The 25,670-nt window shown below is 42.7% G+C and overlaps 1 protein-coding gene across 1 annotated transcript; it reads left to right on the top strand.

Moving 5' to 3' along the window:
• The first annotated feature begins 17,820 nt into the window (after positions 1–17,820).
• On the top strand, positions 17,821–23,654 carry KCNK18 (potassium two pore domain channel subfamily K member 18). The gene is made up of 3 exons (XM_067561292.1): positions 17,821–17,917; positions 19,295–19,429; positions 22,846–23,654. The coding sequence occupies exons 1-3, from the start codon at positions 17,821–17,823 to the stop codon at positions 23,652–23,654; spliced, it is 1,041 nt and encodes a 346-aa protein (XP_067417393.1).
• The last annotated feature ends 2,016 nt before the right edge of the window (positions 23,655–25,670 follow it).

Raw genomic sequence — 25,670 nt, forward strand, 5'->3', positions numbered from 1 at the left:
ATTTCCTGACTAGAAAAAAAAAAAAAAGAGAGAAAGAAAAATTCTGAAATGGTCAACATGTTTTGTTTCAACATTTTCCAAATTAAAAATTCATTTTCTAAATTGAAATTATGTTTTGTATCAAAATTTAAGCTATTTACTTTAGATTAAATCTCAGGAAAAACTTCCTAACTGTAAGAACAGTAGGACAATGGAACAGACTGCCTAGGGAGGCTGTGGAAGCTCCTTCTCAGGCGGTTTTCAAAAGGAGACTGAATAGCCATCTGTCTTGCATGGCTTAGACATTACAAATCCTGCATCTTGGCAGGAGGTTAGACAAGATAACCCTTGCAGTCCCTTCTAGTCCTATGGTTCTATAATTGGTAGGAAAAAAAGTTAAAGGAAAAGAGGTAAAAAATCAAAACGTGCTTCAAAATTATCAAAATGAAACATTTTGATTGACCTGGGGCGGGAAAAGACGCTATTTTTTGGTTCATTAATATTTTTGAGATTTTTATTTTTCATCCCAATTCAAGAGGGGAAATAATGTAAAACTCTCAAATAATATCCACAAGACAGGAAAACTGTTTCCCACTCAGCTCTGGTTATGACCCCTACATCTCCTGGAGAATGCCAGAAATCTACACTGTCCCTGAGTGCTGGGGCGTGTCTTCAGACCACTGAGCTAGATGAAAGATATATAAAAATCAAACTACAGGCAGACAGCTCCCTATTGACTGCGTCTGAGGAAGTTAGCATGTGTTGTTTATTCTAGCAAGTACCTGGAACAACATATTGTGCTCATGAAATGGCCTCCTTGGACATGAGTTTCACTTAGGAATATGTATATAACAGGTGCTCAAAATGCCTAGTTTTACATGTTTAATGCCCATTTTAGGCATTGTCACATCTATGTCACTTAGTTACATGCCTATCCTATTATGCTGTCTGGAAGATATCCGTGTCCTTGTCCAGCTTCATATTTGAGTGGAAACTTCTGTAAGCCACTTCAATTGTCCTATCCTGCTTCCCAGTGCTGCACGTCCAAATCTGAGCTAAAAACAGCCTACTGAGAAAATGCCACAGTTTTTACTTAGTGAGTCCAGAGTTACCAAATATTACAATGGAAATGAAATTACTAGCCACCCAGGAGCAATTCCACCTCCATTCCCATCCCTATGCGTGCAGAAGTGAATGCAGGCAGCTACATTGGTGCAGTTCTGCTGGGCTAGATAGGTGGCTGGGCCTGCAGAGCCAACCAGAGGGCTGCACCACTCCTGTGTGTCATGATGGCCAGCTCTGGGTGGACTCCCTGCATCACCATGCATGGTGTTGATGGGAAATGGCCAGAGGATCTACTCAAAACAGATGCCAGAGAGTCTTGGACACTGGGAAGTGGATCTGGCACGTAGTTATCCTGACATCTGCTTATCTTGCTTTTTTATATATTAACTTAGAAATGAGATACATGCCAAACTCCACAAGTGGATAAGCCCAATTAAAATCTAAGGGCAACATAAGGTTATCTTGCTTTCTTGTTTATATTCAAAGCATCTCTGCTCATCCTAGCCCATACCCTGGGCATCATCTTTGATTTCGACTCCTGTAGGTCCTCATATCGAGGCTGTGTCTAATTCTTGCAGATTCTTTCTGCATACTATCTTTAAGATAAGTTTCTTTCCTATCCATCCACACAGCTAAAACTCTCATCATCTTGTGTATCAATGACTGCAGCATCCTTTTCTCTGGCCTTTACAAATGAATTCTGGCCCTACTCATAGCCATTCAGAATGCTACTGCAAAGGTCATTCTCTGAGCCCATCATTTTGACCATGTCAACTCTGTCTTTGCATGCCTCCACTGGCTTCCTCTTCTCTATCACATCAAAAATAAGCTACTTGTCTTTGCTTCCAAGACCTTTCATGGCCTAACCCCACTTTACCTATCACCTCTAATTCAGTATCAAAAAGCTGACTTCCACCTACGATCAGTCCATGATGCCAGCCTTCATTGTCCACTTATTAAATTGTCAAACAAGCATTTTCAGGCTTTTTCCCATGCTGCCCTCCATGCTTGGGAGGGACTCCCCATAAACATCCACAAAGACAGTCCATTGTTTTACATCAGATCCTTTCTTAAAACTCTCCTTTGGCAAGAGGCCTACAAAAAATTCTTGATAATGGCTAGGCTGTTGGTGTGTTCAGCCCACTGCCTATTATGGTGATCAGTATTGTCTCATTGTTTCCTTGTACTCCCCGGTTGGTTTGTCTGTAACCATCTGTTCTCTTTTGCCTTATACTTAGCTTGTATGTTTTTGGGGGGATGGGCTGTCTTTTTGTTCTGTGTTGTAAAGCACCTAGCACAATGGGGTGCCAGTCCATTACCGTGGCTCCGAGGCGCTACAGTAATCAAGTTATAATGAATAGTAATCTCAACAATAATCAAAAGTCATTTTCACGGTGGCCCACTTTCCTCTCATATTTGCCTGCAAAACAGAGACTATAATGCAAGTGTCTGTTTCAGTGGTGATCAGTCCATATGTTCACATAAGCCTCCCTAAAAATGTTTCCCCTTAGCCCATGATAACCCTTATGTACTAGGGGGGTTTGTGTGATGCCCACAAGGAGTGGGGGATATATTTATGAGTTTTCCCATTTAAACAAATGCACTTCATAAATGCCATCAAGGCAGAAGGCAATAAGTATATGTGTAACTGCACATTGCTTCAAATGCTTAGACTCTGTGTTCCTGGAAAAAAAAAACCACTGGGAGAGACCCTGGGAGTAAATTGCAATGGAGATGTGAGAATTTACACAGCTGAGGATCTGCCTCATCCAATGTACTAATAGTCTATGACTCCAATGGACATTGTTAGACCATTAATGAAATGGGTGTCATTAAAAGCTTAATCTGTAGTGGGGGTAAAACCTTGAGGTATATGTGTATTTGGTGTCGGAATTTCAAACAGGAATTCCCAGGAACCCTCTCCAGAACATCACTGCTCCATTTGTTTACTTGTTTTAACAGAGTTTTTTGTTAACAGTTATCAAATAGTTATAACCTATGAATAAAGGTTTCTTTATGAAATTGCATATTACGAAGACTGAATGAAATGGGCCAGTCCCTCAGCCTGCGTAAAAGTCAGTAGAACTTTCACTGATTTACAGCGGTCGAAGATCTGGCCCTGTAGCTTTATCAAAGCTCTTGACTAGTTTGGTTGGTTAGTTTCTATTTGGTTACGCTGGCTCGAACATGGCTGTTCTGGTGAAGTGAAATCTGTGGCATTCTCTCTCAGTAGGATGTTTTCTTGTTCCTTTAAATAGACTTGCTGGTGCTGTTTGGGACAGAAGCTTAAGTCTTGATTTACAAGCCAAGTTTGAAATAATGTATTCCTTAAGCACCCTCTTGTGGCAATTTTAAGTTATTGAGCTCTGAGCTTTTACCTTACACACAGGGCCAGATTTTTTCAAGTGCTCACAACCTACAATTCAGGATAGATTTTCAGAAGCACTCAAGCTCCCATTTAAAGACCTAAATAAGAGCCAGGTTTTCCAAAGTGCTCCACACCCAGCAATTCCCCAGTGCAACACGCCTAGCCTGCTTGTGAAAGAGCTCAGCATGCAAAGTGCATATGCTCTTTTGAAAATCTGGCCACTTAGTCTTATTTATTATCTGTGGCATGTCATGGGGTTTGCTCTACTCTCTGCAGTGATGCCTCCTTGGGGCTCCTCTGGGTATTAGCTCACCACTGGTTTGATGCCTCCTTTTGTGGTTTCTCAACTCCCTTCTCACAATCTCTCGCGTGGCAGCCTCTCTCAAGCTCCACAAGCTGCAGCACCTCCTCTTCATGGTGTGGCCCTTCAGCCAAGTCACTACAGTTCCCCCCTTGAGGGTATCAAAGTCTCGCTCTAACTAAACTGCCTCAGTCAGTCTTCAAATTCCTCTGCCCTGTCCATGCCACTCCCCCAGTGGCAGGGGAACCCAGGACTGCCCTCTACACTGGGTTCCAATCTAGGGACCTGACAATCAGCAGCTAAGGCCCACAAGGCCTCACTCTTGCCGCTGTTTTCTCTAGGCTTCTTCCTGCTCCTTTCTCTCAACACTGAGATATTCTCTCTCTCTCCCACCCACCCACACTGAAGCCTTTTTCTGCTTTCTTCTTTCTGGCTTTATACAAGACCAGCCTCTTCCTACCCAGCTGTGCTTCAGATTCAATTAAGGTTGTATACTCAGCCTACACTTCACCCAGCTGCCCATCCTGTCAAATGTTCCCTTCTGAGCCATTTTAACCCCTTCAGGGATGGTGTGGGGTGAACACCAGATCAGATAGAGTCATATAGTCTAGGATTCTCAGTCATGGACGAGGACCCCGTTGTGCTAGGAGCTAAAAAAACACAGACCAAAAAGACAGTCTCTGCCCCAAAGAACTTACAGTCTAAGTCATTTTATTGCCTAAATAGGAGCTGGGCTCTTTTGAAAGTCTGGCCCAGAGATCTGAAATCTGCCTTTCTATAGTTACATGTGACTATCTTTGCCTAACCTGCAAAAGACGGTTCATGCAAATAACATCCCTGCCTTGCACACTCAGCTACTTGTGTGAGTTTATTTACCCCTCTGGAAATATCTCACAGTCACAGAAATGATTTCAAAGGCAATTAAAACATAAAAAAGCCTGCCAACAGGCTGGTATTTTCCTGGGGAGAACCCTTCTCTCCATTAACTCTTCAGTAAAATTCAGTGGGTTTGTTTGTTCTAAGAAGCTATTTGAAATCCTTGAAATTATTTTTGATCACCTTTAATTTTGGACAGAGGATTCCCCCCCCCCGCAACTCCACCTACCCATACACACACTTGTGTGCTGGGATAGCCAAAGAAAGAGAGAAACAAAGCAGAGAACAGGAATGCTATTTAAGTGGTGAATTTATAATCAATATTCCCACTAAGCCTTTATAAAAAAGGGCTAATCCTGCTCTGTCTTATCCCATTACATTGAGTTGCATGAGTTTAAAAGAGCGCAGAAGCTGGCCAAATGCTGCCACAGATTGACCACATCTGCACTAGTTCTAAAGCCAGTGGGTAACATAAATAAGCAGCATATTTCTGCTTGGTAGTGGTATGCCTAAAACGACTGCTCAGTCCCAAATTAATGAACAAAAATAATGATGATACTTTGAGGTGAGCTAATGGAATGGCTTGGCTGCGCTAATCGCTTTCATTCGTATACACATCTGATGATATTAAAGTAACTTCAACAAGGCTGGTTCCTGCTGGCCCCCTGACATGTTAATGTATGCCCTCTGCATATTTTAAGACAGATCTTAATGATAAGATTTAATTATAAGATTTAAGACAGATCTTAATTATATATTAAGCTGATGGTTTCAGGATGGTTTCGGGATGCCACAGCTTATTATTTGTTTCTCCAACTCAAGACTCACCCTGAGTGTAAGAAGTATTTGTAAAATCATTTTGTTTCCTATGACTGTATAAGACAATAGCCAGGAGAGAATTTAGGCATGAATTTCTAAGATCAGAGACACTAGGGCACCAGCCTCTATAGCTACTGACAGTTCCACTCACAGCAGAACTGGTGTGCAGGCAGGGACAGGGTTTGGGAATACTTCATAGGTTAAGTCCACCGCATGTGTGGCCCAGAGGCCAGATGCATGGGGGCCCCTTGTATGCTACCATGGAGTGGGTGTTTGGGGACAGGTGATGGCACTGTATGGATTTCTAGTCCTTCCCCATTTAAGGGGGGCGGGGGGCGGGGAATAATGGGCATCTAGCTCACAGAGGTCAGAATAGTGGCACTGTAGGATTCTTCCTCGTTTGACCACACAGAGATCCTGGATGCCCAGCCACGCACCAGACAAAAGATTCAGACCTTTCTGTCTATTGCACTGAACGCTCAAAGAATGGCACACATAAGGATGGGATATATTTTCAGCAAGATGCATGGAGAATTAACTACGCAGCTCCCATATCTATTAAGTATAGCAGTGACACGGTACCACTCATTGAACTATGGAAATGTGCTCCTTAAAACACTGCTGTAAAGCACTTCCTAGCAATATGCAACTCTGCCGTTTCTGTCTAGGGCAACTTTAGAGAAATCAATCAGTAAGAGACATCAATAATTCACCTAAAAGCAATGTTCACAGAGCGTAACATTAAATGGAGGCACTATAGGGTATAGCAGAATATTTTTCAAGTAGATGTTCAGAAAGGAGGGGAGTCTGGTCGTGTTTTGATGAGACAGGGATTTCCACAGCAAGCCAGAACCTCAAGTGTTAAGAGTTCAGCGGCTCAGATTTGTTGCGGTTCAGTGGCTTAGTCTGACTTTGGATCAGATACTGGCAATTGTAGTGGGAAACCAACAGGTGTTCAGGTATTATTTTGGTGAGGGTCACCTCTGATGTATCTATATAGGGCATGAGCGAGGTGGGTGGGTGGGTTGGTTTCGAGGCTGGAGCAGGCAAGCAGAAATGGCCAGGGGCATTCTGCCTGGGGAGAGCAGATGAAGGTAGAATGCCTCGGGTAGACACAGGAGAAGCACACACACCAGTGGCACTTAGTGCTGCCTTGAAAAGGTCCAGCAAGGACTATCCTGCTCCATCATCTGTCTGTGCCTGACTGCTGGCAGGGGTGCAGGATGGCTGGACCCTGACCATGCTCCTCGCCTGCACTCCCACAGGGGGCTCTAGTGAGTATTTTTTCTGGTGGGAGGTGTGCTGCTGGACCATGGAAAGACTTCCTGCACAAGAGCACATGGAATGCAACCTTTTAGTTTTCAGGCTCCCCTTAAGTGTAAGTAGATGGTCTTTTTGTCTGTGGGGATAATTTGTACAGGAAGTTGGACATGTGCTGGGGTTCTGTTCTCTAGGGTTTTCTGGAAACCTGCAACTTCCAGGGATGGTCTGGGTTGGCTGGTGGAGAGGATTCCTTTGATCTCTATATTGAAAACACAGTGGTCCAGGCTGGAGAGTGGTGTGTCTTCCATATTTCTGAGGCTACTCTGTGACTGTCCACATGACTGGGGGCCTGAGGCAGCTTGTGAGAAGGCCATGATTATCATAACAGCTAGGAAATCCTGAGCCAGCATGATGTGACGCCATACAGCTAGGTTTAGATGAGTGGCTGTGGAATAACCTCTCTAAGAACACATATGAGACCAATACAAGAACTGTAATCACCTGCAGCCACATATTTTATGAACAGGTAGAAAGGACATGACATGGCAGCAATATTCACAGAACAGCCAACGACTGTTCCTTTTTCATTCAGCGTTTAGTACTGCCGGGAGAGTCATTGTGGAAAGTGCGTGCTTTTCGTGGAGTCTCCCTTGACTTGGAGCCACCACTTATGCAGAAATACCCCTGTTGCTCTGAAGAACGTGCATAGCTATGTTCTCACTCAGAATATGTGGAGAGCAGGAAGACAACTGGGGAGCAAACTCATATGGTGCTTCTAGATTTAGATATGACAGCACTTGAGCTCCTCCGTCCCACCACTAGCACTGCCATGAGCATTAACACAAACAGAAGGTGTGTTGCAGCTTCTTGGCCAATAGCCTCTGTACCTTCTTCCACACAGCCCCCTATGCATGGGATTAATTGCTTGAGCTCATTTGCAAGGCTCCTTTATCCTGTCCACATTGAAGTCCCTTTTGAAGACTCACTTCTGCTGTGCTGTTTATGATGAATTGCAGTGATTTGAATAAAAATGGTCTATTGTTGGACCTCTAACCATTTCTCTGTTTGTCCTTGGATTGTATGCTCCTTCAAACAATGACCACCCATTCTGAAATGTTTGGAAAGAGTCAAACACATCTCGGGCAGTGTCATAAATTAAAAATGTATAATAGTGTTAGGGGAACTTCTCACTCTTTACTATGAAACCAACCCATTCTTATATACTGATGGCAGTTGCTTTTGGGGGTGAGTGCAAGCTCTTAGAATCATGGAATCATAGAAGATTAGGGTTGGAAGAGATCTCAGGAGGTCATCTAGTCCAACCCCCTGCTCAAAGCAGAACCAACCCAAACTAAATCATCCCAGTCAGGACTTTATCAAGCCAGGCCTTAAAAACCTCTAATGATAGAGATCCCACCACCTCCCTAGGTAACCCATTCCAGTGCTTCACCACCCTTTTAGTGAAAAAGTTTTTCCTAATATCCAATCTAGACCTCCCCCACTGCAACTTGAGGCCATTGCTCCTTGTTCTGTCATCTGCCACCACTAAGAACAGCCTAGCTCCATCCTCCCTGGAACGCCCTTTCAGGTAGTTGAAGGCTGCTATCAAATCCCCCCTCACTTTTCCCTTCTGCAGACTAAACAAGCCTAGTTCCCTCAGCCTCTCCTCATAAGTCATGTGCTCCACCCGCCTAATCATTTTTGTTGCCCTCCTCTGGACTCTCTTCAATTTGTCCACATGCTTCTTGTAGTGGGGACCCCAAAACTGGACACAATACTCCAAATGAGGCCTCAACAGTGCTGAATAGAGGGGAATAATCATTTCCCTCAATCTGCTGGCAATGCTCCTACTAATGCACCCCAATATGCCGTTAGCCTTCTTGGCAATAATGTTGCCTCACATCCAGCTTCTTGTCCACTGTAACCCCCAGGTCCTTTTCTGCAGAACTGCTGCCTCCCCAGTCTGTAGCAGTGCTTGGGATTCTTCTGTCCTAAGTGCAGGACTCTGCACTTGTCCTAGTTGAACCTCATCAGATTTCTTTTGGCCAAATCTTCCAATTTGTCTAGGTCACTCTGTATCCTATCCCTGCCCTCCAGGCTAGCTACCACTTAGTCTGGAGCAGGGACCAGCTTTTTATTCTGTGGTAGTACAGGACCTAGCAGAGTGAGGCCCTGATCCATGACTGGGACTCCCAGGCATGACTGCAATACAAATAAATAATAATAATAAAATAGTTTAGTGCTGGCTGAAACTTTTTTTTACCCTCTGGCTTAAAAAAAAAAAAAAAAAAGAGAACAGTTCCTTCCCAGTATTTGAAATGAGCACTGATTTACATAGTTAATAGAAATGAACCCTGTTGCTGGCCCATGGCTTTATCGATAGTCTCCTTTTACGGTGAAGTTCAACCTGAACAGAGAGCCAGCACAAGCCCACACATCACGTAAGCCCGATTTTGAGGGCTCGGGTGGAACTGAACTGGTGCATAGGCCTCGTGCTAGGTTCATCATATAAAGCAGAAGCCCTTCATAATCCAATAGTCTGATGAGATGCTTTTCCATTAGCACCCAACATGCTGTGCTGTGCTGTGAATCCCACAATATCCCTTGGGAATGTCTGAGGTTTTGGATTCTCCATTTAAAACTTCTTATGCCCATGGCATCACAGCAATAATAATAAGACTTAAGATCCCTTTCCAAGAGGTTGGGGTCGATTTGTCCTTCTGACCTAGGTTTTTGGCTAACCCAAATAGTGTAAAATTGCTGCCTCTGTTCTAATAGTTTACTGCATATAACATAATGTCACATGTTCAAAGTGCTATTCAAACACTAATTCCAGACAAATAGCTTTCTGATATCTTTGGGGGCGAGCATCTTTATCATAAAATGCAAGTGCTGGACTGAGCTTTTCTCCTCTCCGCTAACATTCTGTTCACTGCATTAATTCTGCAGTGACTTGAGCTTTAAGAGAGTGCCTAGTAGTAGAACCACGCTAATCCCCTTTGTTTATCTGGAAACTCAGGGCTCCTGTGTTACTTCTCAGCAATGTTTTATTACTAGAACCTTGCGGTGAGGTCTTGTGTTACCAACACTAACATCACTGTATTGACCCATATGTTTGTAACTGTCCCATGGAGCATAATTAAAATATTCTCATCCAAATAACTGAACCAAGTACACTTAGTACTGCTATCTCCTTTGCTTTGGTTTGTTTGCACCCAGTTACCTGCAATAAATCTTCCATTCACTGGTGTGAATTGCTGCACTGCATCTGCCAATGGCAGATATTACTGCTTCTTGAACTAATTAAGAAAGGGGTTCAAGTTAGTGAACAGAAGAAGGCTGAAGATGAAGAAATGTTGTGGTTTCAAAACAGTGCTTCTCTCACTCCTAGGCAGGAGGTGCTGTCATAACGCAGGCAATCTGGGCATCAGATGATGCAGGAGAGAAACAACTCCTGTTTGCAAAAGCCTTGGGCTTCCTTCCAGTGGTGCAATTACATCAAAGAATTGGGATGGGGAGACGAGGAGTGACAGTGCATTAATGTAACAAGCCCAGTAACAAGGTGAGTGGCGGGGTGGGACGTTATGTCTCTCTCACCAATCCCACGCCAGTGGTTGCACCTATATTTTCCTCTGATCTAATGCTATTTTTTGTGAGATGCCTAGTGGCTTTCTACTCTGCCAATGATTTCAGGGGCAGATGACTGACTAGCTCTCTCCAGTGGACTACTCCCTTTCCCATTGTGTATTCATTGGGGGAGGAGGGCACACTGATTGGCATTTTCTGGGTGCATGCGGTCTGCTTCCCTCCCTCCCATTGCGTCTTGCATGGTTAGGTAGCATGGAACTGTATGTTGCTGCAGCTGGTAGCAGGGGCACAAGGGGGGGCAAGCAAGGGCACAATAATTGTTGGGGCACAGAACTCCTCCGGGACTGTGATGGTGGTGGGAAGAGTGAGCTCCACCCAGCCACGGGGCCACACTAGTGGGGGGTGAGGGGGAGGGAGAATGAGCTCCTGCCGGGGCCAGTCGGGGGGCATGTTCAAAAGGGATCAAAGTTAAATTTCGGGGCATGCCCCTGGCTGGTAGAGAGAGTGAACAGGGAGCAGTACAGTTGGAACACACAGCTGAGGAATCAACCCAGGGACCAGACACAAGGGCAGTAAAGACCCAGCAAGAGAAGTCTAGGCCAGCACCAGGACTACGGTAGTGGATGCCAAATGCAGCAGACACTAAGTCAGCACTCTTAGCTCACTCCCGTAGAGAGACTAGGGCTGGAGCAAGTTGGATTGTGAATCAGTCTGTTGCTGATCAAGGTGATTGTTGCTGATAAAATTGTCTATACTGATAATGAAATTGGAATGATTCCTGCTTAAATTCCCAAAGCCAGAGAGAGGGGTCTGCACTGCAAGGGGCGTCTAGATCTCACTATTATCAAGGGGAGTCCCTGCTTGTCAAGAGGTATTTTCTGGGTGCATGCGGCCTACTGCCTCGACCTCTCTTTTTCAGACATGGACCCAGAAACATTCCCTTGGATCTTAATGCAGCTACTGCTCCCATGCGTTTCTTAGATCATAAGTTACACAGCCAAATGGGACCTTTGTCATCATCCAGTCTGACCTCCTGTATAACAGCCAGTCTTGATTTAAAAATTTCCAGTAATGGCGAAGCCACCGGAACCCTTGGTAAGTTGTTCCGATGGCTAATTACATTCACTGTTAAAAAATTATGCTTTATTTCTAGCCTACGTTTGTCTAGCTTCAACTTCCAGCCATTGGATCTCGTTACACCTTTGTATGCGGAACTGCAGGGCCCTCTAATATCAAATTTCAGTTCATTATGTAGAGAGACAAGGTGGGTGAGGTAATATCTTTTATTGGACAAACTTCTCTTGGTGAGAGAGACAAGCTGTCGAGCCACACAGAGCTCTTCTTCCGGTATGGGAAAGGTACTCCGCCCACTTCACTCACCTTGTCTCTCTAATATCCTGGGACCAAAAGGCTACAACCACACTCCATAGTTCCTCATGTAGGCAGGTATAGCCTAAGCAAGTCCCCCTTAGCCTGTTCTTTGTTGAGCTGTGACACAGACGTCCATTGGTGCCAGCTGGCAAAGGTTCACTGTTCTGTAACAGCAACTCCTAACAGGCCTGACAAACTCACTACACCAAGCAAACCGCTTTCATAGTGTTTATCAATAAAGACGATCATGTGAGGTCTTTAAATGAAAGTCAGTGTCACACTGGTTATGAATATCATTGTGAAATGTCTGTACTGCTACTATGTAAGAAGTCATGTATATATACTGGCAATATGTTCCTAAGGTCTCTATTAAGGCAGAGTTGACAAGCAGGTTTCTGCCAGACAAAGGATGTTTATTCGCCTGTCCTGATTGGTCAGTACCTTCAGTAAGAATTGCAAGGTAACACAGCAGAGAGTCATTTACATACAACGTCAACAGGAGGATGTGAAATCAACAGGGAAAGCAAGCGACGGGGTTCTACTAGCTCTAAGGGCAGACAAAGAACTTTGGGGATATAAGGAGGCATGGAGACACTCCTTTATCCTGAACCTCAGAAGTAGTCAGGCAGCACGATTACATTCATGAAAACAGGATCTGAGCCAGGCTCGGCTGAAACACTGACAAGGACCTTTGGAGTGAGATCAGCTCATTTAGAGGAAAGCTTAACCTGTTTAGTCTCTATTACTAAACTTATGAATTTGTTTTATACATAACCCTTCTGTTTCCATTTCACTTACTCACTATCTCTTAAATGGTGGCTAATAAACTCATGATTGTTTTCACTATACAGATACCTCAGTGCTATGGTATTATACAAGGAGCTGATCCTAGCTGAATCACACAAGCTGGTGTGTACACTGTTTCTTTGAAGACAGCAGACCTGTTATTAATGTGCGTGTTCAGTGGATAAGGGGCTGAATATTACAGGGGATCGTGGTCTAAGGTGCACCTATTGTTAACCTGCAAGGCAAAGTAAGGGCGTCATAGCACAAAGGAGAGTGTTTGGGTAGCTAACAGAGTGAAGGTGTCAGGGAACTGACACCCAGTTAAACACAAGAAAGTCTCTCTCTAGCTGGTGGCAGGGAAGTAACAAGGTGACTCTCAGTCATGGGCAACCTAACAACCATCACATAAGCTAAATAGATTGAGCCCTATTAGTTTTTATGATATGGCTTGTTTTCTAATCCTTTAATCATTCTCATGGCTCTTCTCTGAACCCTCTCCAATTTATCAGCATCCTTTCTGAATTATGGGCACTAGAAGTGGACACAGTATTCCAGTATCAGTCACACCTGTACCAGATATAGAGATAACATAACTTCTCTACTCCTACTTGATATTCCCCCGTTTATACATCCAAGAATCACATTAGCCCTTTTGGCCAAAGCATCGCGCATGTTCAGCTGATTATACACCAGGACCCCAAGTCCTTTTCAGAGTCAATGCTTCCCTGGATAGAGTCTCTGATCCTAGAAGTATGGCCTACATCAGCGGTTCTCAACCTTTTTTTACAGAGTACCACTCGGGTCAGGTACAGTCAGGTCAAGTACCGCTTCACCTGACTGTGCCTGGCCCGAGTAGGACTTGGTAAAATGGCGGGGTTGTGTGGAGGGATCGATGCCCTCCGCCGAATCCCTGCCACCGTTTCACAGTTTTCGGCGGCAGAAACGATGGAACTTTCGGCGGCAAGGCGGGGAATCGGCGGCAAGTGTGTTTCGCAGCGGGGGGGGAACAATTCGGCGGCACAGAGCTTTTTCGGCGGCGGCGGGGGGGGATTCGGCGGCGGCAGAGTTTATCAGCGGCGGTGAGGGGGGGATTCGGCAGTGGAATCGGCGGCGAGGTTTGCCTCGCATACCACCGAGCCGTCTTCCGCGTACCACTGGTGGTACACGTACCACCGGTTGAGAACCCCTGGCCTACATTCTTTGTTCCTATATGCATACATATACATTTAGCCACATTAAGATGCTTGAGCCTGGCTTACCAAGCAATCCAGGTAACTCTTTATCAAGTAACCTGTCCTCTTAATTATTTATCACTCCCTCAATCTTTGTGTCATCTACAAACTTTATCCATGATCATTTTACACTCTCTTCCAGGCCCTTGCTAAAAAATGTTTAAAGCATAGGACCAAGAACTGATCCTTGCAGGATCCCACAAGAAACACACCCAGTCAGTGATGATTCTCTGTTCACAATTACGTTTTGAGACCTATCAGTTAGCCAGTTTTTAAATCCATTTAATTTGTGCCTTGTTGATTTTGTATCGCTCTAGTTTCTTAACAAAAATACTGGGTTGTACCAACTCTAATGCCTTACAGAAGTCTATTACATCAACACTAGTACCTTTATCAAGCAAACTTGTAATCTCATAAAAAAGTCAAGTTAATTTGGCAAGGTCTATTTTCTATAAACTAACATTTTAAAATGTCAATGATGACTGGACCTGACCACCCTAAAGTGCACGACAGAGATATTCATGCTCATGCGAGAATGGGGAGCTGTGAATACTGCAGTTCATTTCCTATCAAAAACAAACCAAGTCCTCCACTCTTTATTAGGACAGAATCTTGCAAGGTACTGAGTGCTTTCAATTCCCATTGATTTGAGAGTGCTTAGGTCTTTGCAGGACTAGGCTTTCCATCCTAACTCAGGCACTATTCCCATTGGAGTCAATGCCTCATGCACACTGTAGGAGAGTAATGCACACTGTAGGAGAGTAATAATCGGTCTTTGTATAATTCTTATAAAATACTTACTCTCCTCCCATTTGCATCAGACATGTTGAAAAAGAAAAAGCTTGAACCTGACCAAGTATTGTGTTATGTGGACTTGGATATTGGAGCATTTAATACTTAAAAGTACAGTACACTGAATGTAATGGAGTTTGATTGAAGAGCATCTAAATAGCAGATCTGTTGACAAAATAATGGCTGGTTATATGCAGGAAGAGTTATCATTGATTATCTAAAAGCCTCTCTGTGTACAAAGAAAGGACTTTCTAATTTGAACTTTTGTAATCAAAGAAAGCCAGACGAAAAACAAATTGTAATATACATTTATTGGTATTGGATTAATTAAATCTTTCAGGTTTGCCCAGAAACCTTTTCAAGTGTCATCTCTAGAGCAATGTGTATTTGCACTAATGAAAGAAATGGAATTCAGAAATGGCCTTTAGCAAATGCATAAGTTTTGAGTCCATTAATATGAAAAGGAAATGCAGATTGCAAAAATCTTTCTCAGTGCAAGTAGCATTAACTCAATTTGGACTAGCTTGTGGTTATCACAGTTTGCTTTTAGGCATTTGAGCCCAAATATGTAACACAGTGATAGTGTGAAATGCTTTAGATTAAGCAGCTAATGTAAAAACCATTTACTGAATATAATTTTTATCAAATTCTTTCATTGCTGCAAACTCTGAGTTAGAAACTTCAAGTGGCTGAGGATGTCCTGGGAATTGTGAAGCAATCTGTGGTCCTACTGAATATCAGTGGGACTGGAGGGTTCAGCATATTTTTATAGGACTGAGGCTGAAATTTGAGACGCAGGTGACAAAATCCATAGGACAAGTCATGCCACCATCATGATTACAATCCTGGGATGTGAAAATGTTGTAGGCTTTTTTGCTAACTAAAACCGAACTACAAGATATGTGCATGTGAAATTGTCAGGTGTTTTAAGGGTGCATTTGTGTCAGATCAAAAAGAGCAGATTAAACAGCAAAAAGGACTTCTAGGTCTAGTGCCTAAAAATGGTACACCGGTTCAGTGAATGAATGAATGAATAAATAAATAAAATCAGTCATTCATGTAAAGGGCAGTCTGTCCTACCAGGGATTAAGCCTTGAAACGACAACTGAAGACAAGAATGCAGCTCCCAGTCCCTGTTTCCCTAACCAAGTGGGCCAAACTGGGATGCACACACCACACCTTGGAGCTCCACTACGAAGCACAACCGAAGATCTAGCCTACAGATTTTAAGGCCAAAAGGAATAATTGTGATCAGCTAGTCTGCCCTCCTTCATAGCAAAGGCCACAATGTTTCACCTGCCGCTAGCTCCGTATCTTATGGGTGTACTAGAGCATTTCCAGGCTTTGTTTAAAGCCTCACTAGAGATGGAGAATTCACCACATCCTTTGACACCCTGTTCTAGTTACCCTCACTGTTACAATAGCAAAGGACGGTGATAGTGCGCATCACTTTCAGTGTCTTGGAGTAATGGCTAAGAGGAAGAGTTTGGGTTTTGAAGGTGGATGTGTTTCCAAAAAATCACTAACATGGGGGTAACTCAATTCTTACTCACTGAAGTCAGTGGGAGTTTTGCTTAAATAAAGATTGAGTGACAATTGGGGCAGGACTTCATCATTTGGCCTCACAGACAAAATCCTTTACAATGAAAGAAAATAGCAAATATAAGTGTCGTGTGGGGCCGTAGCCTCCCTCAGAGATGGACAAATAGGAACCCCCACCCACCTCCTGGTGAGCAGAGCCAGGACATCCCGGCCCATCCTGCCAGAAGCAGAAGCATGAGACAGAAAGTATAAAAGGCGAGCCCTCCAGCTCAGCTGGGGGGGAGCTGCTGGAGGAGAATGGCTCTCCCTTGTCATTCATGCCCAAGCCCAACTGCTGCAGCACCAGAGACCAGGAGGAACTGATCGAGCTGCCTGGGGCCCCGAGGAGCCACCGGAGCTACCTGCCACCTGGAACACTGAGCGGCCGCCAGAACTGCTGCCCACCTGGGACGCTGAGGAGCTGTTGGGGCTACCTCTTGCTGTTTACCCCAGGGAGACGGACAATGACCCTGAGGCCCAGGTATTCCAGGGAGGGGAGGTAGGAAGTAGCCCAGGGGAACCAGACAATAGTCTGTTTGTGCTGTGCCAGATACCATGTCAGCACGTTTCGGCGGGGGCCCCGCTGACCTAGAGGTGGAACACTCCACCACTGAGAGGGCCCTGGACTGGGACCCAGTGGAGTAGGGTGGGGCCAGGTCTCCCAACCCTCTCCTGCTGCCGACCTCACCCTTGGGGTGGCTGCCATCTCATCATAGGCCAGGAGGTGTTGGTACTCACTCCCCGCTTGTGAGCCCCTAGACTGTGTTAGACTGCTTAATTGCCCCGCACATCTTGAGGGCCTGGGGCCATAGACTGCTTCATTGACCCACCCAGCCTGTGGGCGGGGACCATAAACTGTTTGTTTGCTATGCCCCTGCCTGAAGGGCCAGAGCCCACTGACTGCTTGCCTGCTCTGCCCTCTGCCCCAGGGGCTGGAGCCCACAGACCACTTGACAGCCCTACCTCTGCCTGAGGGGCCAGAGCCCCTTGAACGCTAATTCCTCCCTTTGGGCCATCAAACCCACAGAAGCACCGTAGCGAGGGGGCATGGTCTCCCTCTCAGATGGACAAGGATGGACGGCCCAACACCTGACAATAAGGTTGCCTAGACAGTAAGTCAGTAGGAGACATGGAATTATTCTGCAGCCCTGAGGGAATGACTATTAGGACAATGGTAGAGTCCCAGCACTGTCTGCCTCTGATAAATAAGAAGTCTGTTCTCTTCATTCTGGGTGGAATGTTCCATATCACATACATGTCCTTTATCTACCCTGTGCATCTTTTCATCTGTAACTAGGAAATTTGCATCCATTGTGTCAATGAAAAGCAAAAGCTGTAGCTCAGAACAAGAAACTTTAAACTGCAATTGACTCCAATAGATACATACGGTAGCTGGTCATCTGTGTGCATTACAGCTCTCCCTGATCAATAGTAATTCAGTGCTATAGCATGCTGTATCATCATCTGACAGATATTTTAAGACTTGATTAGTCGTGGACTCTTTCCAGGGTCCATTGGGACAGTACTACAGTGTTCAGTTATAACGTCCAGGCTTCTGAAAGCATAAAACAAAGCATTTCTCATTTCTCAGATGGGAGAGACCTCACTGAAATGCCAGAGATTTCTCCCTTCCTTGTTTGTAAAAGCTTTACCTGCTTTTTCCTGACAGAGAATTGAGGATGGAACCAAGATCTCCTCCCCAGCAAGACAAAAGGATATGCTCAAGAGTGGTTTGGGCAGTTTTTCCTCATGCCTGCTTCATCTGTTCTCTAGTGATCTATGCTTTTCTGGGGGCGGTCATGTTTTCTCACATTGAGGGTAACAGGAATTGGAATGAAAGTGAAGAATATAGGAATTTTATGCTGGATCTGTGGAACATCTCAAAAACATTAACAGGTATGTGCAATAATAGAAAAATGACTTTTAGCTTACAGGGTATTACTGATCCCTTTGTCATTCAAATGAGATCTCTTAACCTGGGAATATATACTTCAAAATAATGAAGGTAAAGATCAGAAGCAGCTTTTCCTTATGTTTAGAGTGTATTTATTTGCTGTAATTATGATTTCCAGGCTGCAAACTTCCACAATCCCTATGTGAATGTTTGAAAAGATTTTTGTATCTACTTCTCTTTTTCTTGCATCACTGGAAAGATTTAAAGTTAGCTTGGGTAGCTAAAGAGTGACTGAGATTGCTTAGCTATTGTAACAAGCTCAGCTCAGTTTTCCTTCATTCCTCCTGGGGTTCCCTCTAGCCACCCAGCAATAGGAGGTAAGCCTACTGCCTAGCAAAACAAAAACAACAACAGTTCAGAGAGTCAAAAAAAAGCTAGTCATTACTTATGTGAAGGGTGGGTCACAAGTATAGGGGATATAATGTCAGGATGGCAAAGAAGAAACAGAGGGTGGTGGAGGCACCCATTCATTGTCTACAGTAGACTAAGCAGATAAAGAACTTCTAATGAATGGACACTGGCTCTTTCTAAGGGCTTGCCTACACTTAAAAAATTACCAAAATATCTACTCCAAAATAATTATTCCAAAAGAATTATTTATTTCAGTATAATCTCTCTATGGACACTCTTATTCCAGAATACGAGTGCCTTTTTCCAACTGAATGTACTCCACTTTGGAAGTGATCTTTAACAGGCAGGGGTAATAGGGGGTAAAATCACACTCCAAAGAGGCTTTAGGAGTAGCTGCTTGAGATAATGCCTTTGGTATTTATCCACAGGTAGGGGCAATGGGCCTCAGCAGTAGACCACAAATGGAGACTTTTCTGTTTACCTTCTAATTATAAGTTGTTTTACTTTCTTAAGTAAAAGACCATGCTGGTTGCACTTTTTTTCCCTTTTACCTCCCCCTCTCCCCTGTTCATTCATTCAATCAGAAGAATAAACCCAGTGCCTAATAGAAAAGAGCAGGATACTACGAGACACAGAGGTAAAACCTTGTATCATTTTCTCTTTGGTATATCTTCTATCTTTCTCTTTTTAAAAATTAACCACAGTTTCTCTGTCCTCATGTTTTAATGTTATACGTGTTCATCTATTAGCACTCCCCATTCTCTCTCTCGGTTTTTTTACCACAGCTATTAGCCTGATTCTACTTACAGCATGGGAAAGGATGTGTTTGTGCATGGATATGTTCTTCTTTTAAAGTAACAGAGCCACATCCTCAGCTGGTGTAATGGAGTTAGGCTGATTTATAGTGGCTGATGGTGTGGCCTTCAGTCTTGAAGCAGTCATCACATACTATTTTGTTATTGTAACAGAAAATGAGGAGAAATTTAAGGAAGAAGCCCATGTTTTGATCAGCAAAGCTAAACCGGAATGGTTTGCCAATCCAAAAGAACAATGGTCCTTCCTTGGGTCTCTCTTCTTCTGCTGTACTGTGTTCACAACAGTGGGTAAGTTCTGAGGTAAAGTACAATTAACATCTGACACTAATCATTGCATTTAACTCATGGGTTTCATCCAATGAATTCACAAAAGAACAAAATATATTTGTAGTGAGTAACCCAGGTCAAAATGTTATCTGGAGCTCTGTAACCATCTTCTAATGCATTTCAGCACTTAGCTGACAGTAACTGCACGTGCAGTTAGATGCTCAGTTGCATTCACACGTGGTCATAATAATTTAATGCAACGTTTTTGTAAAAAATACAAGTTTGCTCTACTGTCTTAGCCAAAATGTGCTCTTGCCCACCCCACTTCTGTGTGTTACGCTGGGTGTTGCCTACCATCCAGCGTTATCTGCCACCCTGGAGGAGGAGATCTCATTTTAAAGAGCTTCACAGTTATTTAGGTTGAAAAGTGTGATATAAATGTTAGGTGTTATAATTAACCATCTCTTGCTCAGCCATTCCCAATATGTGCCAATAGATAAGCTTCTAAAAAGTGCTCCTGAAATGTTCCATTCCGGCTCTAGGTTTAGGCAGACAGATGACCCAGATACAAAAAAAAAATGTCCTGTTCTAGTCCCTTCTCTGCAACACTACCAGATGCTCCTTTCCATGATAACTCCCAGTGCCATTCTTCTTCACACCATTCTCACATGTTGGCTAGCACAGACAGCGACACTAAGTCTTTCGCATAGAACCACTCAGAATTTGTGTGCCTGATACAATGACCGACACCACCTTTTGTGAGGGAAGGTTGAGAGGCAGCAGCCAGCAATCCAGGGAGGTTAACAAGGAAAGGGGCAGAGATGAGAAGATTTCTATGGTATGCGGGTTTTTTTTTAAGAAGGTAACTTGGTCAGGTATCCAGCTAAAACCTGTATTTATTCAACTGACCAAAATTCAGTTAATCTAAATATGGGTATGAAAAGTTATCTGATATAATCCTTCAGCATAAGATATGACAGAATCCACAGTTTTCAAACAATGAGCACATCCTTGCCTCTAAAAGTGCTTGTACTCAGAATTTGTTCGCATGTATAACCTCAGCTATGCTATTTAATTCTGCAGTTAAGAAATCAGTTTCAAGATCTCAAGTAGTGTGGTTAAAGACTTCTTCCCACTCCTTAGGCTATTTTATTTGGTTATCCTTTTCCACCCTTCCATGGTTGTTAATCTTCCTCTTTGTCAGATCATTTTTCATATTTTTCACCTGTTTTCTTCACAGCATAGAACCAACAGGTAATCACATCAGGATGGTTATTGTACATGGAACGCCCTGCACCACTGGCTTTCTAGAAATGACTGGGCTACCGCACAGATATTCAAATATCTCTGCATATATAGGCAGTGGATGAGCTACAGAGTGGGTGTATTTACAGCTGCACTTTTTCCTACAGGACTTCTGGGAGACAGGCATCAGGATTTTTCTTTTTTACTTACTCAGGCAAAATCCCCACTGACTTCAGTATAAATGCTAATTTGTGAAATGGGTCTACATGGCAGTTCAGTTCGCTTACATCTCTGCAATTTCATGTTCTTACACATATAGTATTTTGCTGTTGCAAATAATTTAAAAGGAAGACAAGCCATAGTTAAAACTAGAAGCCATTAACTTCAATGGGGAGTTTTGCTTGAGTAAGGACCAAAGGATCAAGATCAGGATGGACACATTTTGCTTAAACATCAAACCAAGTTAGCTAAGGGTATAATCTAGTAAATACTGCAGCTGTTGTTATTTTGGGGAGGAGGGAATTTAGGTGTGTCTCATTCTAGGAATGCACAACAGTTTCCTCTCTGATAAGAACGGAGGAAGAATAGGAAGCAGGTGCTGGTAAGTTAGTAGTAGTGAATATTTATTACAGGTCAATTTTTCTAAAGCACTTAAGTGATTTAGGAGCTTAAGTCCCATTTTCAGACGTGAATTAGATGCACTCAGAAGCACTCCCACTTCTCTCTCATGTGCCTGATCCAAAATAAGCCCTATTTGTTGACCTTCACAGGAAGCTATAAACCACATCTGCTTGCTTGGCCTCTTTGGGAGACCTAAGATGCTTGGGGATATAGAGGAGGTGAGGAGCCAGGAATATTCATTTTTGTTGTTGACTGACAGCCATTTGTGGGGGGTGGGATCAGCTTTGATATGTTATTATTTGGTTGAATTATATTTGTAATAAATGTTAAAACAACTAGAACCAGTGATAGGCACTTTTATATATATATGAATCAAAAAGAAAAAAGAAATCACTCTCCACATATTAATTACAGTAATCAATCCTCACCACTTACCTCTGCAGAGTAAGAATTAGCATCCCCATTTCACAGATGTGGGAATGGAGACACACAAGATAAATAACCTGCTAAAGGACACATACTGAGTTAGTGGTGGAGGCTGAATTAGAACATAAAGACGATAGCTATCCTTAGTAAGAATGAAGGTGACCTGGCAATTACACTCCAGCATTTGGTTTAATAATCTTAAAGACAGCCCCCAAAACAGTGTTGTCCAAGGAAGAGAAAAGCACTTTTTTTAAAAAAAATGATTCTTTATGTCTTTTTGGAGGACAAAGAAGAGTACATCCATTAAAACTTTAATACAATTTCTCTCTGTTATCTTTTCTGTAATGGAAATGCATTATCTTAGGGTTTGAACTTCACATCCGAAGAAGCAATGGCATAACTGCAGGAAAGGAGTCCTATGTCCTAATTTAATTTACCGTTGTCTATCTTGCACTACCATTTTGTTACTTAAAATGATGAATTGGCAGTGGATGACTGGTAATGCTTCTGCATTTGTTATATTTGCTGTTTGTATTTTTTAGATCACTAGAATAAAATATTATTAGTTTCCAGCCATGCTCTTCAATGGAGAAAATGTGTGTCCCCTAAAGCCCATATGACAAATACAATACTTGCCATTAAAGTCAGATCTAACAAACTGTAAACATTTTCAAATCATTGACAGTGACAATTATGATCAACAATATGCCTGAGTCATAAAGTCTGAGGGTGTTGGGATTCATTGTTCCAACCTATTAAACAGAGCCTATGAACTAGTTGGAAAATTCAGATCTGAATCCAGATCTGAATTTATCAAAATTCAGGGAATTTTGATCTGGTGTTCCATTCTGGGTCAATTTCTATGTATGAGTTACCATATGCAAAATTCTCTGCTTTCAGGTTTTATGGGTTGTGTATATGCTCTTTCAGAAGGAATACAGTGAAGATCATTCTGCTCTAAGTCATACCCATGTACAAACAGCTTAAGAAGTTTTAAAATGAAATTTTTAAAAGGATTGAGATAAATGTTAAAAAGAACCATACAGACTATTGACTAAAATATCACCTTAAAACTGACAGCAGTAAAAGTTCAAAGTTTTGAATATAAAATAAATTGCAGTGTTCTATTTTTGTTTCGCTTTTAGGTTATGGCTATGTCTACCCCATAACAAAGTCTGGGAAATATCTGTGTATGCTATATGCTTTATTTGGTATACCTCTGATGTTCTTGGTTCTGACAGACCTGGGAGACATCGTTGCAGCTATCTTATCCAAGTCTTACAATGAATTTAGAAAACTTCAGTCAAAAATGTTAGCCTCTAAACCATCTAAACTGTGTTCTGGATGCATCTGCAAGAAAAACAATGATATGAAAACTGGAACATCATTGCTTATGCAACACAAAATAGTCATCCAGGAACCTTTAAGTATCACGGAAGTGCTGAAAAGCCAATCCTCCATTAAAAGGAAATCGCTGAAACATAGAAATGCTGAAATATTTGAAATGCTAATTGCAAGAGAAAATCAATACCTTATGCCACCAAAAACTAACAAATTTGAAAGATGGAACTCATGTCCCGAACTAGATTCAGGGAAGATGAGCCAGGTCATCAACAGCTTTGACAAAATAGGCAAGGAACTTGAAAAGCTAGATGTGCCCATCTTGCTAATGGCACTAATTGTCTTTGCATACATCTCATGTGCAGCAGCCATTCTTCCACATTGGGAAGACCACTTGGATTTTGAGGAGGCTTTCTATTTTTGCTTTATCACGTTGACAACAATTGGGTTTGGTGATATTCACTTGGTACATCCCAACTTTTTCTTGTTTTTTTCCCTCTATATTGTCATTGGCATGGAAATAGTCATCATTGCTTTTAAGCTGGGCCAAGACCGATTGATTTGCTTGTACAAAAAGGTGATTTCATACGTTAGTCAGAAGACGTCAACATAGTATAAGAAATATTCATTTAAAAAATAGCCACCATCTCTCCCAGTCACATTAATTGGCAATTGCAATCAGATGAAATTGTTAATGTGTTTTTTTATCTCTGGTTTATGGAAGGCTTAGGCGGGGCCATATTGTTCCCTCATTTATATGAGCTCTCCTCATTAGTAGGAACATCTGTAAGCTGGCAAAAGGCCTCAGGAGAAACTAGACACAGGATGCAGTCAGCAAGGATTTTCCTCAAGGGACAATGTTTGTAACCAGAAAAAACCAAAACCGGACATTTTAAAAAACCTCCCCCAGCCATGATTCAGCTCAGTCTTATGAGCTCTGTCTTCCTACAGGCAGTCTTTCCTCTCTGCCTCCCAAAGCGCCAAATTATGATTCTCCCCGCAGCACCTGCAGAAGCAGTGCTAAGGCTAAGCTCTTGTTCACCAGGACCAGACAGTAGCTCTGTCCCCCTGTTACACACATACCCACTTGCCTGATTTCCAGTGGCAGAACTTGGCCTGAGATAATGAAGCATGATTAAGGTATGTACCCAACTAGCTGTTCATTCAGGACTCTAACACATCTAAGCTTCTTAACAGCCAGTGTAATCTTAAAATCAAAAAAGGCCAAATTCTCTCAAAACCCCTCCCCCATCCAGCTGTTTTGTAGTGTTCAGGCAGTGCAAAGCAGACAGAAAACGGCTCCTACATGGGTAGTTGGGGATTCCCTGTGTGGGGGGGAATCCCTGGGTGACCCAAAGCCAGCCAGCATTCCTGGCTCCACGGCAGGCACTTTCTGCTCCAGCTTATCAGGCATGGCAGGAATATACTGGGCTCTGGTGATCTCTGACTGACAGAGCAGCCACTAGTGATCATTCAGTTGATTTAACTAATAACAGTCTTAGGCTGCTCTAAGTTACACGTGAAGCCAAACTGATTCTGGACTGACTCCAGGATCATAGAAATGGAAAAATGGCTTAGCCGCCTTTATCCCCTCACTCACTGCTCAGCCAGACCTGAGGATCTAGCCCAAAGTTTGTTACCTCAAGAATAATATTTCTTCTATAATGTTCAACATGTTTTTCCAGTTGGGAACAGGATATTTGAATAAGGAGTTACATAAATACCATAGCTTTAGAAACTTTACTGTCCTTCACAGTGAAGCATTTTACTGTAAACCAGTTCCCCGTATTAAGGGTCGGCATTTGTATCCTTTCAACTCTTTGTAATCACCGTAGTGTATATATGTTTATGGTGTTCATCTATTACATTCAACTGCTAATAGTTTCTATTCTTGAGATAGCTATCGGTTGGAATGCGTGCAACAAACCTGAGACTGTGTTACAATTTATGAACCATAGCTATCACTGTATTATTAGTGAGACAGTATTGTCTAAGAAGACTAACCTTGGGACTGGAACCCTAGAAGTCCTGAGTTCTAATCCCAGCTTTGCCACTGACTTGCTGTGTGGCCTTGGCCAAGTCACTTCACCTCTGTCACTTTCCCCAATGGTAAATAGAGAAAACCACTTACCATAGCCAGTGGTGCTGTGAGACTTACATAGTTAATGCTTGTTGAGTACTCTGAACCTGTCGAGCACTATATATGTGCCATGTATTAGTAATAATAATTTTACTGAACAAAGATCCAATCATGCTAACTATACATCTTTTTATGTATCAAAACTAGATATACACTCTATAAAGGGAACCACTGCATTTAACCAACTCTGTCTTGGCTTGTAAATTATAAGCATAAAAACTGAATTTGAATGAAGACTGTAAATATTATAGTGCATTTGGATCATGATGTGATGTATGTTATTTTTATTAGCAGGTTTGCCCTTTGAAGTTGATATTTTCTGAATGTTTATATGGTATCTCTTGTAATCTCAATGAATAATGGTGATTTATATTCAGTACTAATTATTAATGGTTATTAGTGGTTATTAAGCACCGATGATGTACAAATTACATGCACGGATATAGAAAACTGTGTTGTATAATAAAATTAATAATAATAAAGAGCATA

Source organism: Emydura macquarii, unplaced genomic scaffold, assembly GCF_026122565.2.
Source record: "Emydura macquarii macquarii isolate MOO-44397 ecotype Brisbane River unplaced genomic scaffold, CSIRO-AGI_Emac_v2 contig_2372, whole genome shotgun sequence".
NCBI classification, from domain to species: domain Eukaryota; kingdom Metazoa; phylum Chordata; order Testudines; family Chelidae; genus Emydura; species Emydura macquarii.

Excerpts from the sequence above, each read along its gene's own strand:
- KCNK18 (XM_067561292.1), top strand. The coding sequence starts at position 17,821 with ATGTTTTCTCACATTGAGGGTAACAGGAATTGGAATGAAAGTGAAGAA. Across the intron at positions 17,918-19,294 it reads CATCTCAAAAACATTAACAG|AAAATGAGGAGAAATTTAAG; the intron begins GTATGTGCAATA and ends TTATTGTAACAG. Across the intron at positions 19,430-22,845 it reads TACTGTGTTCACAACAGTGG|GTTATGGCTATGTCTACCCC; the intron begins GTAAGTTCTGAG and ends TTTCGCTTTTAG.